The following is an 18897-nucleotide window of genomic DNA, read 5'->3' as shown; positions in this document are numbered from 1 at the left end:
AAATGACAAACAACTGAAACTACTGTCAGCTCCTTTATCAAGCCGTTCAAAATCTGTGTGGAGCTGACGGTAGTTGACTGGGTAGTTGGACCCTGCGGGTGTGCTGTATCTCTGCTCCTTGCTCCCCACAGGTCCCCACCTGCAGCAGTGCTGCCAGTACAGCAGCTCCAGTAGCCCCGCCATTGCACCTTCTCCACACCTTTTATCAAAATATTGCAAATTCTGTTCTATTAATGCTAAATTTTTGAACACTTTAGTTTTACTCCAGTTAGTGGGAACTTGCAGTTAGCTAAACTTTGATAAATGTAGCTTCCAAAACATGATTCTTACTTCCTCTTTGACATATCAATTTTTAGTACTGTTGTAACAAAAATATTTTGTTGCCTCTGTTTAATCTCTTTGTCATAAATGCTATAAATGAGAAGAATGCAATTTTTTTAACTAACCAGAAATTGCGAAAAGACCTTCAATGTTACCCAAAGTTAAAACCAAGAATTTAACTGTCCCTACCTAAATGGAGTCTCTTATTCCTGTTGGTGTTCACCAAGCTGAAGTATTACACATTTGACTATTTCCTTGGCTGTTGGTTTTTGTTAGTGTGATTTTTGCATTTAATATGTTAATTAATAAAGTGTTTTGGCATGCTTGAATATGCTTAAATGCAATCATGTTTTAAACATGTTCAAAATATTCTATTTATATATTTCAGGCCTATTTTATTCTGGCTGGCTCATTAGTGTCAGAAGGAGGTACAGTATTCATATACCAATTTTTAAAAACTGCAGTTTTGTTTGACGCATTCATGTTCATGGTGACATTGAGAAATTCTGCTTGACCTTTTGTTTTTAATCTGTCCTTTCCATTAAAATGATTTGGCATGCATGTGAGCACACTAATTTTTAGTTTTAATTTGCATATAATGTTACAGCACAGTACAGGCCCTTCAGCCCACAATATTATCCTGACCTATGTAAACCTACTGCCTCCCACCCATAATCTTTGCATTTTCTTGCATCCATGTACCTACCTGAGTCTTTTGAATGTCTGTCTTGTACCAGACTCCACTACTACCCTTGGCAGTGCAATCCAGGCACCCACTACACGAGTTTAAAAGAAAAAATTACCTCTGACTCTCCTCTAAACTTTCCTACACATCTTAAACAAATGTCTTCTGGTATTTGCCATTATCACTCCAGGAAAGAGGGGTTGGCTATCCACCTTATCCAATCCCCTCATAATTTTATACACCTTAATTAAGTCACCTATCCTTTTTTTGTCGTTCCAAAGCCAAAAGCCCCAGCTCTGTCAACCTTTCAGCATATGACACTCTCCAATCCACGGACCATCCTGGTAAATATCCTCCAGATCCTCTCCAAAGCATTTACATCCTTCCTGTGATGAGCTAACCAGAACTGAACACCATATTGATCATATAACCAGAATGATATAAAAAGTGTGATTATATCCAGTTTTCTAGAATTGCAACATTACCTCTTGGCTCTTGAACTCAATCTCCCGACTAATGAAGGCCAACACACCATATGCCTTCTTAACCATCCTCTCAACTTGCGTCGCAATCTTGAGGGATCTAAGGAGCTGGACCCCAAGATTTCTCATTTCCACCACACTTCTGCCATTAACCATGTTGTCTACTTTCAAAGTTCAACCTTCCAACATTCATCACTTCTTAATTATCTGGATTGAACTCTTTCTGCCACCTCTCTGCACAACTCTGCATCCTGTCCTTATCCTGTGACAACCTTCTACACTATTCACAACACCTCTAACCTTTGTATCATCTGCAACCTTACTGAGCCACCCTACACTTTATCCAAGTCATTTATAAATCACAAAGAACAAGGTTCCCAAAGCAGATTCCATGGAACCCGGGAATTCTGATCTTTTATTCTTGTCCTGTTAAACCAACATTATTTAATTACTTTCTATTAATTTGATTAGTAACACTTTATAATTTGATAGAATTAAACTGGAACTTGTAACTTTGATAATTTAAAACATTAACAATTGACATCAACTTAAACAAAATTGTAATTTAAGCTCTAAAGGATTTAAGAATGTTAAATACTCTGCAGATCCTCATTTTACATCAATCATATTTTGTTCTTAAGGTTTATAGCTTTTGAAATACCAGTTTAAATTCACTCTTTGTAAATGCCCACGATTGTACTGTTTTCCTTGTTTATTTTCTGGTCATAATAAATTATTCACATTTCTTTCCACATCAGGGTGGAGTTCTTAATGTTTATTGATCTTTCAGTTTATTCTTAAGGTGCCAGTTTTGTTGCCATAAATTTGTATGTTTCTGAAGTAATATTTTGTTTCTGACTAATGAGTATTTGTGTTTTTCTTTTTACAGCAACACTTTTGGTAGCAATAAATGAACTCCGAAAGAGTGCTCGAGCTAAAGGAATAACATTTTATCAATATGGTATGCCAGTTTTGTATTTATATTCCAGTCCACATTATGTAAATATAAACGCGCTGCCAGCAGGGAATGTGTGCATGGGCAGACAAATACTGCATAAAGCTGGATAATTTTATTGGATGTAGGGAAAAACTTTGAGTATAATTCAATACTAAGTGTTACAAATTAAGTTGGAAGCACAAACTCCAAAATGTCCATTCTTTTTTAATTTCTTCATTAAATTTCAGTATTGCTGACAAGGTAAACATTTATTACCCACCCCCCAGTTACTGTGGATTCCAGTTCTTTCGGTGGACCTCACGAAATGACTTTACCAAAACTTTGTCTGGTCAAGACTTTCTTTATTCTGCAGAATTATGAGTTATCTCCACAGAGGCTCACAGAGATGCTCTCTCTGTGAAAGCGGGCAGAGACTGACCTCGTGTTTCACAGCTTTCTTTGTCTTGTTCATACGTGGGTGGAGATACATTTGACCCAATCAAAAGTTCACACAATACATTCTTACCTAATGCAATTCCTACTAAGTACAAATTCCATTGCTACAAATAATTGACAGCCTCATATCAGACCTGCTTGTTTGATTGGTTCAGAGTAAATTCCTACAGTTGGTCGTCATGCTAATTGGTCCTTTTGAATTGCCATGCCCACCTTACTAGAATGCAGCAAACCCTAGCTACTTTATCACTAGCTGTTAACCCTTTCCTTTCTCATTACCATTAATAAAACAGTGGTAAGCTGGTTAAGTTTTTAACAGTTCTTGTGATGACATTGCACCCATATTTTGTTGTGGTCTCAATTCAACATTAGATGAAAATATAGGTTATTTTAAGGGCCATATGGGGCTTTGAGTTTTTTCTGATACTAAAGAAGATGACCTATCAGTTGCATAGTGATATGAAAATATCTGTAAGGTAAGAAGACTGTGGCTCAGAGAATTTTCTGTAATAGTAGTTAAGTTATCAATTTATAAAATAGCCTCTGTATAAAGCAATTTAAAAATACTGAAATTATTAAACAAGTGAAAGCTCTAAGTAGGAAGCAGGGTCTTTTCTCCCCACTTCTGACTTAGAGCTTTCACTTGTTTAATAATTTTAATGACTTTAACAGTTTTTTTGCATGTAATTTTGTGAGATCATCTTCAAATGCATCTTTTGGAAGAAGTGTATATACTGCAAGATTAGATAGGTCTTTGGTATGAGTAGGAGTCTGAAACAGGAATACGTGAGCAGGCAGGGAATAGAGGGATGTGGACTATGTGCAGGTGTGTGGCATGTTTAAATTTGGCATCATAGTTGAGACAGATATGGAATGTAAGGCCTGTTATTATGCAGTACTGTTCTATATTCTGTGTCTAATAATGGATTCTCTGTAAAAACTTTTTTTCCTGTTTTTGTATTATTTAAACAATATTTCTGAACTCTCCTTGCAGAACTTTCTCACCCTTCCAACCCACATCATTGGTCCCAACATCTGGCTGCTCACCCTCCCTCTTGAGAATGTCATGAACCTGATCTGAGATATCTCAGACCCTGGCACCAGGGAGGCAACATACCACCTGGGATACTCGATCTCTTCTACAGAACCTCTTATCTGTCCACCTAACTATGGAATCCCCTATCGCTGGCTTGTCTCTTCTCCTCCCTTCCTTTCTTAGCCACAGGTCCAGAATCCGTGTCTAAGACCTGATTGCTGTGCCTTGTCTTTGGAAGACCGTCCCCCGTCCCAACAGTATCAAAATGGTATACTTGTTATTGAGGGGAACAGCTACAGTGATGCCCTACACTGCCTGCTTATACCCTTTCCCATGCCTGTCACCCATCTAATCTCCTGCTGCCTCCTAGGTGTGATCGTGTCCCTGTAGCTTCTGTCTATCACCCACTGTGCCTCCTGAATGAACCAGAGTTCATCCAACTCCAGCTCCAATTCCTTAACTCAGCTTGTCAGGACCTGCAGCTGGATACATTTCTCACACATGAAGTAGTCAAGGATACTGCTGGCTTCCCTGACAACTGACATTCTGCAAGAGGAGCTTTCCTCTGACTTGGCTGTCATTCCCACTGTTTATGACTAGTTGAAAAAATATGATATCTAAAACTTGCCCTTACCTGTGCTGACCTGCTGAATCCTTCTTGTTCCCCAAATAGGGTGGCCCTTGCTTACTTTAACTCCTACTGTCCCTCGTCTCTGACCTGTTCTCACCGAAGGACATTAAGCCAAAGCCTTACCATTCTGACCAGCCCTTCCAATGACAACTGCTTAGTTACACAGTCCCTCACTTTTATGTGACATTAAATACCTGGAAAATTAAATGATAATGTCTAGAGTCCAGTTATTGTATTTAATGTGGGTCAGAAAAATTCCCTGGCAATTTCCAATTATGATAAATTAAGAAATACCCAAGTGACTACAGGGGAAAATACAAACTTATTGAAATTGTATTTATATGGTTTAATCATGTATTGAAAGCCCAAACCAATCATTTGAAATAACGCATAACATTTTCTGTATTATTGGATGGCATTCTGAGTTCCTTCCCGGTCATGAATATTTAATTACTTATTCAAGTTTCGACATGGCTGAGTATAGTGTACTGGCCATTGGTGTTTATTTTATTTGCTGAACAAAGAAAGAACCCGATTCAGTAAAAAAGCATTTAAATTCCACTTCTTACTGCATGCATATAAATTTTGCAACTATCATTTGGAAATATTTTCCACGATATTAAGTAATGGGTTGGACATAAACTTCCAATGTACAATTTGAAATATTACTGAAGGATTCTCTAATTTGACCCGAGAAGCCAAGAGGTTTTTCAATTTCATAGCCAGAAAAAGATTGCTCCCACAGCATAAAGTACCCTCAGTTCTTCCAATTATGAATGTTCATTTTATGAAGTCTTGCTAAATGCCATTGCAATGCACATCTCTGATTTTTCAATCTTTTTTCACAATTAGGAATGGGAGCCACTCTCCACCCACCTCCATACCAAAAATAACATTTATTTTGTCCCACCTTTTCCCTTTACAAAATGTTGCTTTATGAAACATTTTGTGGGAAAGTATAAATTTCATTAATTAAGAAATGTCTGTGCTGTTCTGAAATGTCTGATAAGATGCAAATATTTTAACATTAAATTATGCCTAATATTTATGTCATTTTGTTTTGATGCAATCTCTAATAACTCTGCATGGTAGCGGTTGTTCATGCTTCTCCAGATGGTCATTGGTGTACTCTTATTAAATAAGTAGTAATTGGCTTCTAAAGTTTCATTGTGCATTATCTAGTAAATACTTTAACCTGTTCCTTGTGCTTGTATTAACATATAGCCTATTTGTTTCCTAGTGGTCCATAGTCATGATCCAACCACCAATGTTGTTCTGTTAGAAGATGCAGCTGCTGTACTAGGAGTGTTGTTAGCAGCCAGCTGTATGGGGTTGACTTCCCTTACAGGTAGGGAATGTTAAAATGCTCACTGACTCATTCTGTAATTTCCTACGTGAATAGGAATGTGCATGCATGGCAAAGATGGAAAGACTTTAGTCTTGAAATTATTGGAGATATCAGTATTAATTTATATTTAAGCAACAACTTCGAACCAGCTTGAAGTTGCTAGTAAATGCCAGCAGTTTGATGTTGAACAATCATTTTTTTTTTGCTCTGATGCATTGCCAAATTGTTCCATCTTTGACTATATAACATGAAATATGAAATGACAACTGGGACGGGGGAGAATTTGATTACTGAACCTATGCCAGGTTAGACCTGGCACAAAGACAGAGTTCATTCATTTCATAAGAAGATGAACAAAGTAATTTCTTGTTAATGAACATTTTTTGATTAATTGAATCTAACCAAATGGTTAAAGGATTTTTATTTTTTGAAATGTTTAAATAATATTCAGATGCAATTAAAATCAAAGGCATTCAGAAACATTTCAAGATCTTTTATAAATTTGCCAGCTGGTTTCTTGAGAACATGGCTTAGTCAAATATTGGAATTTTTTTCAACTGTTTAGTGTCAGGTGTCAAGTCTATCCTCGTGATCATGCAGTGCCTTTCTTTAGCCACTTTCTAGCTCCCAGACACTAGTGGATTCACTAAAGCCAAATAGGTCTTGTTAATTAGTGGCAACTAGCCTTGCATGTAGCATGCTCTCGCGTTAATTTTTGTGTTCTGAAAGGGAAAGCTATAAATAGTTTTTTGTTCTTTGCTTTTACCTCCCTGTAATCTATCCCTACCTTGTGTTTCTGCTCAAAACTTATTGCATTTGTATCTTTTTGCCCCATTGTAATGAAAGATCATGACCCTGAAATAGGATTTTTTTATATTTCCATACGTTTTCTTTGTAGATTTGTCCCTTGTACCGACACAAATCTCTTTATAAATGCATTTAATATATTTGAGTCTATTCGAGGCACAGAATATCCATTTATTGATTTCTGTTTCCATAGTTGTGCAGATGTCTATTCATTTTCCCACTTTTAGTATAAATGTTTTGGTATTTGAAACAGTTGGGCAATTTAAACAGTTATTGATATTCTGTATGCTTTATTTTTAGGTAATCCTTATTATGATAGCATTGGCTCCCTCGGTGTTGGAGCACTCCTGGGTACAATTTCATCATTCTTGATATACACAAATACTGAGGCTCTGATTGGGAGGTCTATCCAGCCTGAAAATGTACAAAGACTGACTGAAATTTTGGAGAATGACCCTTCAGTAAGGTATTTGGATAGATTACATTAGAACTAAGGAAGCTTGTATAACTGCTAAATATTATTTTCAAGTGAAAGATCCAGTAAAAAAAAATCTACATGTCTTTTTCTGGGAGTACAGTGTTCCAAGAAAATCTAATTGTTATTTTTATTCATTGAAGATAACAGGCAATAAAAATGGAAAGCTCGGTTATAGATAATTTCTCCCCAGTTTTTTTTTGCCATGTGCTGCATCCAGTGAGTCCATAGTACCAAAGAGCAATTAGAGGATGATATGTCATATATGGCATAATTGATTCTGCATTAAAAATTGGTGGATTTCTGGTTGGCAGCAATATGGTGTAGAAGCAAAGATCAGGAGCTCCTGCCTGCTGTCTATTTTTTTTTCTCTCCTTCACCTCTATTTCACATCAAGGTGATACAGATTTTGCATTTTTCTCTTTTTTTGCCTCAACCTGGCCACAAGAAGCGGTAAAACTGGGGGAAAAACGAAGACGTGGCAACTGCTATTTCTGGGGGCTATTTCCGAGCTACTGAACCAACTCAAACAGACACTAGCAGCTGGCTTCAAAACTTCTTTTAACTTGATAGAAATCAAATTTGATCAAATCCAGAAATTAGTGGATGAGTGTGGCCAATGACCATCACCTCTGGAGCTTGCTTTGGATGACCTGAGCCAGTGTGTTAATGATTTAGAGGATATTTGCACCAGCCTACGAGAAAGTAATTTGAAGCTAACGGCTAAAGTCATTGACCTGGAAGGTCGGAGCAGATGGCAAAACCTACCTATCATGGGCTTGGTGGAATCACTTGAAGGAGGGCACCCTACAAAATTCTTCCCTGATTTGTTAAGCGAGGTTTTTAGGAATGAGGCACTCCCATCTCCGTTGGAGATTGATAGACCTCACTGTTCATCAGTACCTAAACCAGCTCTGGGACAGAGACTGCACTCTGTTATTCTCCATCTACATTGCTATTAGATAAAGGACATTTTGATCCATGAGGCCCAGCAGAGAGGGAAACTGGAATATCATGGTCAGTCGATCCATCTTGTGGAGGATTACAGTCCAGAAGTCCTGAATCAGTGAGCTGAACACTGGGAGGTAATGTTGGATCTATATAATCAAGGGCTCAAGCCCTCCCTGCTTTATCCTGCACGACTCCACATCACACACCCCAGCGGGCTTAAGAGGTGGCTGCCCTCAGTCGACGAGGCACGGAACTACATAGACGTTCTTCCCTCTGCATCATGCCCACTGTAAATATCTGCTTGGTGTCATTGTCTGATTGATTGATGATTATTATTACTTCTAATTTTTCCAGCCTATGTCATACAGTATTCGAGTGGAAAGGATTGGCTGGCCCTCCCTGCCTTAGTAACATTTAATGGGATAAATTACTCACTTGGGTTGTAGTCATGCGTGTACTTTCCTCTGCCTTAAATTTAGTGATCTATTCAGTTTCTGTGAGATCATCGGGAAGTTTATTTTTTTTAGTAATAGGTTATATTTCTATGGTATACTTTTCAAAACTACATAAGAAATTTTAAGAGGAATTATTTTTTTCTTATATGGTTGTACTTCTAACAAATTTAAATGCTGTTTTGGGAGTGTTAAATGTATTTTGAATAACAGTGGAGCTAAAAATGATGGTATGTGGAACAGGAAGATTGTTTTGGCTTGGAAATGGGTATTTTAAGAGTTTGCTGCTGTGAAGTTTGGCAGCTGTCTTGGTTTGGGTTGGGGGAGGGAGGGGGTGGCTGTTTCATTGTCGTTACTACTCTAGGAGTCCACACTAACCTTGTGTATGCAGGGTTTATCTCTATTGTACTTTTTTTATGTTCCTGTCTCAAGGCCAACACCTGGAGTTTTGGTATCATTTGTGCTTACCAACCTACATTTTCAACCAGGGATAATGGATAGTCTTTTAAAATTCATCAGCTGGAATGTTGAGGGTCTAAATCACCCTGTTAAAAGAAGGAAAGTATTCTCACACATTAAGCAACTTAAAACAGCAATTGCATCTTTACAATAAACACACATTTGTACCTCTGATAATTCTCACCTCATGGCAAGGTAGAGGGGCAGCATTTTCACTCCATTTTCCAGGGCAAATCTGGGGGGGTCTTGATTCTTATTAATAAATATATAATAAATACATCCCTTTGTGCATCACAATGTAATATAATTGTCTCAGGGAAATTGTATGATAAAATATTAGTTTTTGCTAACATCCATGACCCTAACATGGATGATGTGGAGTTTTTTTTCTTCCTTACCCGATCTGAGCTAATTTTCTCTTGTGCTTGATGGGGATGGGGAGCTGAATGCAAGGAGAAAGGGGCCTGGTGCAAAGTGCAGTCAGATTTTCTTCAACAAGTCACTAACCTTCTGGAATTTTTCGAGGATGTGACAAAGAGGGTGGACTTGGGAGAACCAGTGGATGTGGTGTATTTGGACTTCCAGAAGGCCTTTGATAAGGTACCGCATGGGAGACTAGTGGGCAAGATCAGGGAGCATGGTATTGGAGGTAAGGTGCTGACATGGATAGGAAATTGGTTAAGAAATAGGAAACAAAGGGTTGGGGTAAGCGGGTCTTTTTCAGGATGGCAGGATGTGACGAGTGGAGTGCCGCAGGGATCGGTATTGGGTCCTCAGTGGTTTGTAATTTATGTAAATGATTTGGATGAGGGGATTATTAATAACTTGAGCAAATTTGCAGATGACATGAAACTGGGTGGCGGTGTGGGGTGTGAGGAGGATGTCAGGAAAATGCAGAGGGACTTGGACAGGTTGGGGGAGTGGGCTGCTGAATGGAAGATGACATTCAATGTAAGCAAATGTGAGGTTATCCATTTTGGGGGCAATAATAGGAAAGCTGAGTATTATTTAAATGGAGACAAGCTAGGCAGTGGGGAGGAGCAAATGGAACTGGGAGTACTTGTTCACCGGTCACTGAAGACTAGCATGCAGGTTCAGAAAGCTGTGAAGAAGGCTAATCGCATGTTGGCTTTCATAAAGAGGGGAATTGGAGTATAGGAACAGAGACGCCCTTCTGCAGTTGTACAGGGCCCTGGTGAGACCCCACCTGGAGTATTGCGTCCAGTTCTGGTCTCCAATTTTGAGGAAGGACATACTAGCTATAGAGGGTGTGCAGTGCAGATATACAAGGTTAGTTCCAGGGATGGCGGGGTTGACATATGCTGAAAGGCTAGAAAAACTGGACTTGTATCCGATGGAGTCCAGAAGGATGAGGGGGGGACATGATTGAGGTATACCAAATTATCAGGGGGATAGACAGGGTGAAGTCAGATTACTTGTTCCCAATGATGGGGGAGACGAGGACTAGAGGGCATAGTTTAAGAATACAGGGTAGGCCCTTTAGGACGGAGATGAGAAAACATTTTTTTACCCAGAGAAGTGTGAATCTGTGGAATGCTCTGCCACAGAGGGTGGTAGAGGCAGATACGCTGATTATGTTCAAAAGAGAGTTAGATAAGACTCTAGTGGGCAAAGGAGTTAAGGGTTATGGGGATAAGGCTGGAAAGGGGTACTGATGGTAGTGATCAGCCATGATCTGTAAAATGGCGGTGCTGGCTCGACGGGCCGAAGGGCCTACTCCTATTGTCTATTGTTTTCAGTTGTTCAATTGCCTTATATGTCTCTTCCCGGGTGAGGACCTCATCCAGCTCTAGCCTTAAGGGCTGTTGAGGGAGCTGGAGCAGGGCGGATTCTTGGACTGAGCGGTTGGCACTGAAAAGAGATTGGAAGTGTTCTGACCATCGGTTAAGGATGGAGATCTTGTTGCTGAGGAAGACTTTGCCGACTGAGCTGCGCAGCGGGCTTTGGACTTGGGGTGAGGGGCCGTACACAGCCTTTAGAGCCTCGTAAAAACCCCTGAAGTCGCCAATGTCCGCGCGGAACTGGGTTCGTTTGGCGAGGCTAATCCAGCACTCATTTTGGATCTCCCGGAGTTTGCGCTGAAGATGGCTGCATGCGCGACAGAAGGCTCGTTTCTTCTCTAGCCAGGACGGCTTTGCAAGATGAACCTGGTGGGCAGCCCGCTTCTTTGCCAGCAGCTCCTGGATTTCCTGGTTGTTTTCGTCGAACCAGTCCTTGTCGCAGGAGGAGAAGCCCAGTACCTCTTCAGTGGATTGCAGTATGGCAGTCTTCAGCTGATCCCAGAGGGTTTCAGGGGACGAGTCCGTGAGGCGGATTGCATCCTTGAGCTTTGCTTTGAGGTTTGCCTGGAAGTTTCCTTTCACTTCGTCTGACTGCAAGTTTCCAACATTGAACCTCTTTCTGGGGGCTTTACTGTTCCTGGACTTTGGCTTGAAGTGAAGATTGAGCTTGCAGCGAACCAGCCGGTGGTCAGTGTGGCATTCCGCGCTGGGCATAACTCTGGTGTGGAGCACATCTCGTTTGTCTCTTTTTCGCACCAGGACGTAGTCCAGGAGGTGCCAGTGTTTGGATCGGGGATGCATCCAGGTAGTCTTCAGGCTGTCTCTCTGCTGAAAAAGAGTGTTTGTAATGACAAGCCGCTGTTCTGCGCAGAGCTCCAACAGGAGGCGCCCATTTTCGTTGCACTTGCCGACACCATACTTGCCCAGGATTCCTGGCCAGGTTTCTGAGTCTTTGCCGACGCGAGCGTTGAAATCGCCAAGGATGACAACCTTGTCGGCTGTAGGGGTGCGTTGAATGAGGTTGCACAGATCAGTGTAGAACTTGTCCTTTTCTGCTGGTTCCGCCTGGAGGGTTGGAGCATAGACACTGATGAGGGTGATGAGACGCTTGTTTTGAAGGGGGAGTCGCATGGACGTGATCCGGTCCGAGTGGGCTGTCGGGAGGTTTTCGAGTTTGGAGGCAATGGTGTTCTTGACCATGAAGCCTACACCAAATAGGCGTCGTTCATCCATAGGCTTGCCAGACCAGTAGAGTGTGTAGCCCGCGCCTCATTCTTGGAGGCTGCCTACATCTGCAAGGCAGACTTCACTGAGAGCGGCTATATCGATGTCAAGTCTGAGGAGTTCATATGTGATGAGGGCAGACCGACGTTCAGGTCGGTGGCTGTCAGCCTTGTCTAGCATGGTTCTGATGTTCCAGCATGCTAGCTTGAGTTTGTGAGCATCTTTTGAGAGGGAGGATGTGGAGGGGGAGGACGTGGACCTGTCCTCGGGCCTGCGCAAAGGAGCTTTTAGGTGGAGTGCAGTGTGCGCAGTACTGGCCCCACCCTTTACACCCATGGTTCATGTGCCGTGGCCAAGTAAGCTGGGACGTGGCAGCGAGGTCCTTGGGTCGTAGGTTTATATCGGAGTGGCCTTCTCCTATGCAGGTTTCTTACCCGGATTGGAGGGGCCTGCCTCCCCTCCTAGGTCGGACCATACCTGGTCGCAAATCACCTGTGGACATGGCCTAGGTAAGTTTAATTGGGTTCTTAACTACCTCTGAGGTAGGTCAGGGACCCGGTTGGATTCTGACGGGGTCCGGGGCCTCTGCCTGCCTCACTCTGCCGAGGCCGGGGCCACCGCCTCCCCCTCGCTTCTGCCCGGTCCGGGGCCTCCGCCTGCCTCATTCGACCGAGGCCGGGGCCGCCGCCTCCCCCTCGCTTTTGCCCGGATCAGGGCCGCCGCCGCATTCTTTCTGCCCGGGCCGGGGCCTCCGCCTGCTTCTCTCTACCGAGGCCAGGGAAATAACAGGAAATGATGGAAAAGCTCAGCAGGTCAGACTGCATCTGTGGAAAGAGAAATGGTTGATGTTTCAGGTTGAAGGTTTCTGAAGAAGTGTGTATCTGATGGGCATAAGACATCTGGAAATTTTAATGAGATAGATGCTCTCTAGTCAGAAATATCAAGTAAAGAACATTGACTTTTTTGTATGGTCATTGAAATTGTACTACAGAAGTAGTTCAATAGGGTAACATTAAATGATAAAGCATGCAAAGCTTTGGTGATCCTGATTCCTTGCACGTTTGATTGTAACTTTTTCTGATAGGGGACCGTGGGATGCTGAAAAATGTTGCTGCGCATTTGGGTACCCAACATCAAGGCCAGCTATCTGGTGGTGGTTTACTTGCCTTTCTTCACAGATTAATTTAGTCTGCTGTAAAGAGGGAAATAGATAACAAATCAATGAACAAATTCATATAGATTTTTCAATTTGCTATACCATTCTTAAACAATTTGTCAGTGTATTTTAGAAATAATTCAATTGCTTATCAAAACAACTATATTTCTCCACAGTATGCTCATTGATGCCACGGCCACATTCACAAGAGAATGGACATTCTGAATAGGCTGGTGATGACTGATTTTTTTTCAGTGCAAAATGGGAGGGGTAGGTTGGACAGAAAGGAGATTGCATGGTTATAATGGAGCAGATAGGAGAACTGGAACCAGGATGGAATGCTTTGTTGTGGTAAGGTGGACAAGAGGAGAGGAAGATGAAATATTGAAGTTTTTACCTAAATATAAGAAGACAAATACTATGGTGGACTCTAAGAATGCCATGTAAGAGATAGGGTCTTTACCAAGGAAGAGGATGCTGCCAAAATCTCAGTAGAAGCAGAGGTAGTGGATAATATTGATGGGGCTAGGCAGAATAAATAATTCTGCATGAACTAGATGGTCCAAAGGACATGTATTGTTCTATGGATGATAAATGATAAAGGTGAGGTACTACAAAGGCTGGTGATGCCAAGAGTAAATTTGTCTCCTCCCAATAAGATGCAATCTTTTTGCTGACAGGTGTGGGTGCAGGGATTCTTGCCATTATCTTCTAATTTTTCCCAGTTATCATGTATTTACTAAAGTAAACATCTTGTTCAGAGATTATTTAGACTGGTCTGTTTATGAAAACAAAATGATAATCCAGGGAGAATATTAGCATTTAGAAGTTTTGAATTTGCCAGAGGAAACTAGCACAGAATTGTTAAAGTTAAATCGTGTTCAACTCGCCTAATTGCACTTTTTAATGAGGTATAAGGATGAATAAGATTCCTTTATTATCATAAACCTAAACACACAAAATTTGTCAATATTTTCTTGCTGTAAAAGCTCACAGAGGTGCCACTAGCCCAGTGCCCCCACTAATAGGAATGAGAAGCAAAACTGAATCCTTTCAGAGACACCAAGTGACCATGGATTGGCTCCCGTAACAGTGAACCAGAATTCCTGGTTCCAATCCTCCTATGCGATCAGGATGCTGTTAAAAGCCTTCATGACCCCTTCTTGCCATCACTTACCATTTGAGTATCATGAACCTTGAGCCTGCCTGCAGCCTGGTGTGAGTCTTTCAGCTTCCAAACCACTCCCTGGTCTACTGCTGTGGTAATATTCCCTAGAGCAGGGATGTCAAACTCAAATTCACGGAGGGCCAAAATTAAAAACTTGGACTAAGTCGAGGGCCGAACTAAATATTTATTGAAAATTTTCACCAACATCTGCATGTTTTCTCTTTCTTTCAACATATGTAATGTTAAACTTTTTCTTATTAAAATAAATGTTTAATAATAGTTTTGGATAAACTCTTTCCAGAAGCATTAACAAATGAGAAATAAAATATTCAATAAATAATATTTCTCTATAGAGGATTTGTCAAATGTTGCTAGTGTGCTGTCCAATAGTAAAATCTGAGGGCTATTGAGAATGTGGGAGAATAACATGATTCCTGAAACAATCAAATGGGTGACTGATTGTGGGCATGAACTCTAGCAGGGTTATTTGCCATGCCCTTTTTCCATTGGTACAGATATCCTTTGATTTACACACTTTTCAAGTTTTATGCCTAATGAGCTTGTATCCAGGTGCAGGACCATTTTTAACCAGGAATATATTTATCACTGTGACATGAAACTATTGGAAGATTGTTTTATCCTGAGATTAAAGTTCATAATCCTTACTCAGGCCTGTGTGCGGGAGGGCGGGGTTTGCGGGCGATCGGGTTGGACAACGACAGTGCAGGGGCATCGGCTCTCGCTGCAGGGTGGCATCTCGGCGGATCAGCGGCCCCGTCACCGTGAGTCACGGATCGGCCTGCGGCAGGGAGGGGGAGTGGGCAACGGTCCTGGCGAGGTCAGGCCCGAGGCCTCCGGTTCCGGGCGCTGGGAAGTGGCCTTGGCTTCCCCTGACACCGGCCAGGCCCCAAAACCAGAGTCCACGGTGAGACCCTGCAACATAAACAGAGGAGGTGGGGGCGATTAGCAGGCTGATGCCAATGCATTCTGGGATTTGTTGTATTACTGTGCACGCGCTATACTGGCGCGGCGGCCAGCGGGCCACCTCTAATGCATTTTTGAAATGATCTTGCGGGCCAAATATAATTATATCGCAGGCCAAATTTGGCCCGCGGGCCAGAGTTTGACATGTGTGCCCTAGAGGGTCATCTCCCAGACTTCTAACTCTTGGCAATGGGTTGTTGTCTCACTCTGGTGATCTGCGCCAGCCTGCATCCCTTGTGTCGTCTGTTGTCGAGCATGGGCACTGCCATCTTGGGCACAGTCCTCCTTGGTTTCATCTGTTTTAAAAAAAAGTACCACCGCCCCTTTGGTATACCAGGCAGTAGGTCTCCACAGAGGATTACCCTGCTCCCTACTCTTCCTTGTCTGTGGCAGAGCTGCCATTCCAGCAGTTGCAGCAGCACCACATTTGTTTATATATAAATGAAAGAGTGTGCATTGGATTTTCCCAAGATATTTGGTGACATTTCTCACAAAATACTTGTTACCACAATTGAGGCATAGGGAATTAAGGGATCACTTGCAGCGTGGATAAACCAAATTGGATTAAAGGTTGAAAGCAGACAGTAGTAGTTTTTTTTTAAATTTGGAACATGGAACATTCTTATCAGGAAACATTTTTGATATCTAATGACGTGGAAATGGATTGGATGTGGATGGCATGAAGCCTGGAAGTGTGCTAACAAGTGAGAAGAGTAATGATAAATTACAAGACATAGATGGACTTGCTGAGTGGACAGATGAAATGTAATACGAAGAAGTGACAGGCAATACACTTTGGCCAAATAAAAAAGAATAAGGGTTTGCAGAACAGTGACCATCGTGCTATATGCATAAATCTTTGAAAGTGGAAGGACATATTGAAAACAATAAGTAAAGCACATGGAATGCTGAGCATGTTAAGTAGAGCCATAGAGTACAAAAGCAAGGATGTTTATTGAACTTGCACAGGAAGCAGGAGAGGTTTTTCATTAAACCTCAAAATATGAGCACATTTGGACACACTTCCCAATGTCTCACTTTTTTGTTTAAAAACAGTCACATTTTATTGTATTGTCTTTCACCTCATCCAAGTAAGGGCTGGCACAAGGAACCCTGGGAGTTGAACAGAAAATTTTCAATCCTGTTTGATGCTTATTTTGCAGCTATCCAAGATAGTGGTGGTCCTACTGCCGTTCAGCTCTAATATTTGACCCTGACCTCTGGTGCTCTCTTTGTGGCATTTGCACATTCTCCCTGTTACTGCCTGGATTTTACCCAGGGTGCTCTGTTTTCTTTTGCATAATGAGGAGATGCATTAATTGGCTATTGTAAATTATTCCTGAGCGCTAAAAGTGAAGTGGATGGGCACGTGAGAGAAAATGGGTACAAGAAAATAGAATGATGCGTCTAAGCTGGCTCTTGGAAGAAACCCACGAAACCAATTCCATAATCTATGTTTAAAGAAAACACAATGTGAAGCAATAGTATGGTTATTTAAACTAAAGGTACAGTTTTCCCTTATTGTGTAAATAATCCACCCTCTGTTCTTGTGTGTGCAGCACATCTGAAGGCGTATCATTTTACGGCTTCTCCTACATGCAGAAATTCTCCTCAGTACCCATACAGTAAATTTTTGTGTGCATTAATGTAGTAAAGTAGAAATTCCTACAAATCAGACACTGCTCAGAAGAGTAAGGATCAGTGGTAAGAAGCAAAGAAAAGCAGCTAGAAATATTAATCAACTCATAAGAGAAACAGGATTATGGTTTTAAATTTGGTAATGAACAGCTGTGAAAGATCATCAATCTGAAACACTTTTTTTCTTCATGGGCAGTGCCTGAATTGCTGAGTGCTTGTACCATTTTCTGTGTTTTGAAATTTCCAGCAAGGGCAAAATTTTGAACTATGAGAATCAATATTAAACAGGCGTCACGGATGAAATGTGGTTATAATATATCTCTGATTACTTGTGTCTAGTTTGCCTGGAGTAATGTTTATTGAATATTTAAGCTCCTTGGAGTATTGTCAAGTGTATTACAATTGCAGCTAAGCAAACTAACATCAGGGACTGAAGACAAATCTTTCTCAGCATTTGGTGATGAAATGCCCAGCTGCAGTATTAAATTGAGCTTCAACTCTGTATTTTCCTTTCCCGCTAAAATTGCATTTCTTTTTTCTGCGGTAAAATACTTTTTATTCTGATCCTCGATTTAATTTTATCAGGGCTGTGCATGATGTCAAGGCCACAGACATGGGTATGAATACAGTTCGATTTAAAGCAGAAGTTGATTTTGATGGAAGAATAGTGACAAGATCTTATCTGGAGAAGCAAGACATTGATGTAATCTTAAATGTATGTAAAATTTAAATATTGGCATTTGTGGAGGAGCCATTTAGCTACTCTGTAAAATTGCAATATCTGATTCAGAAATAAGGCGAATGAGATTTAATGTATCATATGAATGACTGTAAATTATTTCTTTTTGCACAGGGTTAAAAGTGAATGGAGTGTGCTTCTGACATCCATTACATTTTTCCTGGTGCTTCAGTAGATGCTGACGTGTGTTTACTGATCTCCACTTGGGTTGAATTTTGCCTCCTAAATAATAACTTGGATTAAGGCTGTCACTAGGACACATGGGGCAATGTTATTTTTGAAGAAAAATTGTATTGCAGTTTTACAACATGTGTGTGACTTTATGGGTTTTTCTGGACTGATGCAGAACATGTCTCAAGAACCTTCTGAGTGGATGGAATAAAATCATATTGTTTTTAAATATCCAGCAGCATCACTCTACCCAGTGTACATACAATCTTGCCCAAATTTATTCTGGGCAAAAACAGATATAATGCCCATAAATAACAAGATGTAGCTGTCAGTGTTGGGGGAGGGGAACAATGTTTAAAATGTAATAGATTTCTGAATATGTGCACTTCATTTTCCTTGGGCAAAGATGATGATTTCAACGGTTGTGTGTTCCAGTGACAGCTTTCATTTGAATCCTCAAGGCAGTTCCAATATGTCAAAAGATTCTTTTTTTTTAAATTGTCTTGTCCATCGATAATGATCAAACTGCTGAGTTCCTCCAGCGGATTGTTTTGCTCCAAATTTCAGCATCTGCAGTCACTCGTATCTTGGGCTTTCATTCAATCTTTATCAATTTTCCTGTAATACTTCCAAGTATATTTGTTTACATATTTCAAGCCTACGATAAAGAAATCCACATTCTATCTCTTGATTCTTCCTCAGTAACATATTTCAATCATAGTAAAAACAGGAAGTAGAAGTTGTCAACATTTGTTGAAAGAGAAACAATTAACAAATGTTTCCAGCATTAACTTTTTATTTTAAATATTGAAGATTATCTTAACTTTGATTTACATCGAGTTTTGTTGCTCATCGACAGTACATGATTTGCAATTTTCAGCGGTTCCACCTTGTGATTAATGACTTGTATCAGCAGGTTATTACTTGTCCCTACTGCATCATTAGCCCCTTTAAAATTGCAGCACCTGGGTTGCC

General features: G+C 40.8%; 1 protein-coding gene across 3 annotated transcripts in view; it reads left to right on the top strand.

Moving 5' to 3' along the window:
- The window catches only part of slc30a9 (solute carrier family 30 member 9), a 125367-nt gene that overhangs the window by 97743 nt on the left and 8727 nt on the right, over positions 1–18897 (top strand). For all 3 annotated transcript variants that reach the window (XM_069924790.1, XM_069924792.1, XM_069924793.1), the window contains 5 exons: positions 710–749; positions 2378–2449; positions 5789–5896; positions 7004–7169; positions 17598–17727. In XM_069924790.1, the coding sequence (XP_069780891.1) occupies positions 710–749; positions 2378–2449; positions 5789–5896; positions 7004–7169; positions 17598–17727 (516 nt within the window). The remainder of the gene's footprint in view (positions 1–709; positions 750–2377; positions 2450–5788; positions 5897–7003; positions 7170–17597; positions 17728–18897) is intronic.

Source organism: Narcine bancroftii, chromosome 3 (assembly GCF_036971445.1).
Source record: "Narcine bancroftii isolate sNarBan1 chromosome 3, sNarBan1.hap1, whole genome shotgun sequence".
Lineage (NCBI taxonomy): Eukaryota > Metazoa > Chordata > Chondrichthyes > Torpediniformes > Narcinidae > Narcine > Narcine bancroftii.
The sequence above is the reverse complement of the archived record's forward strand: the minus strand, read 5'-3'. Positions and strand labels throughout refer to the sequence as shown.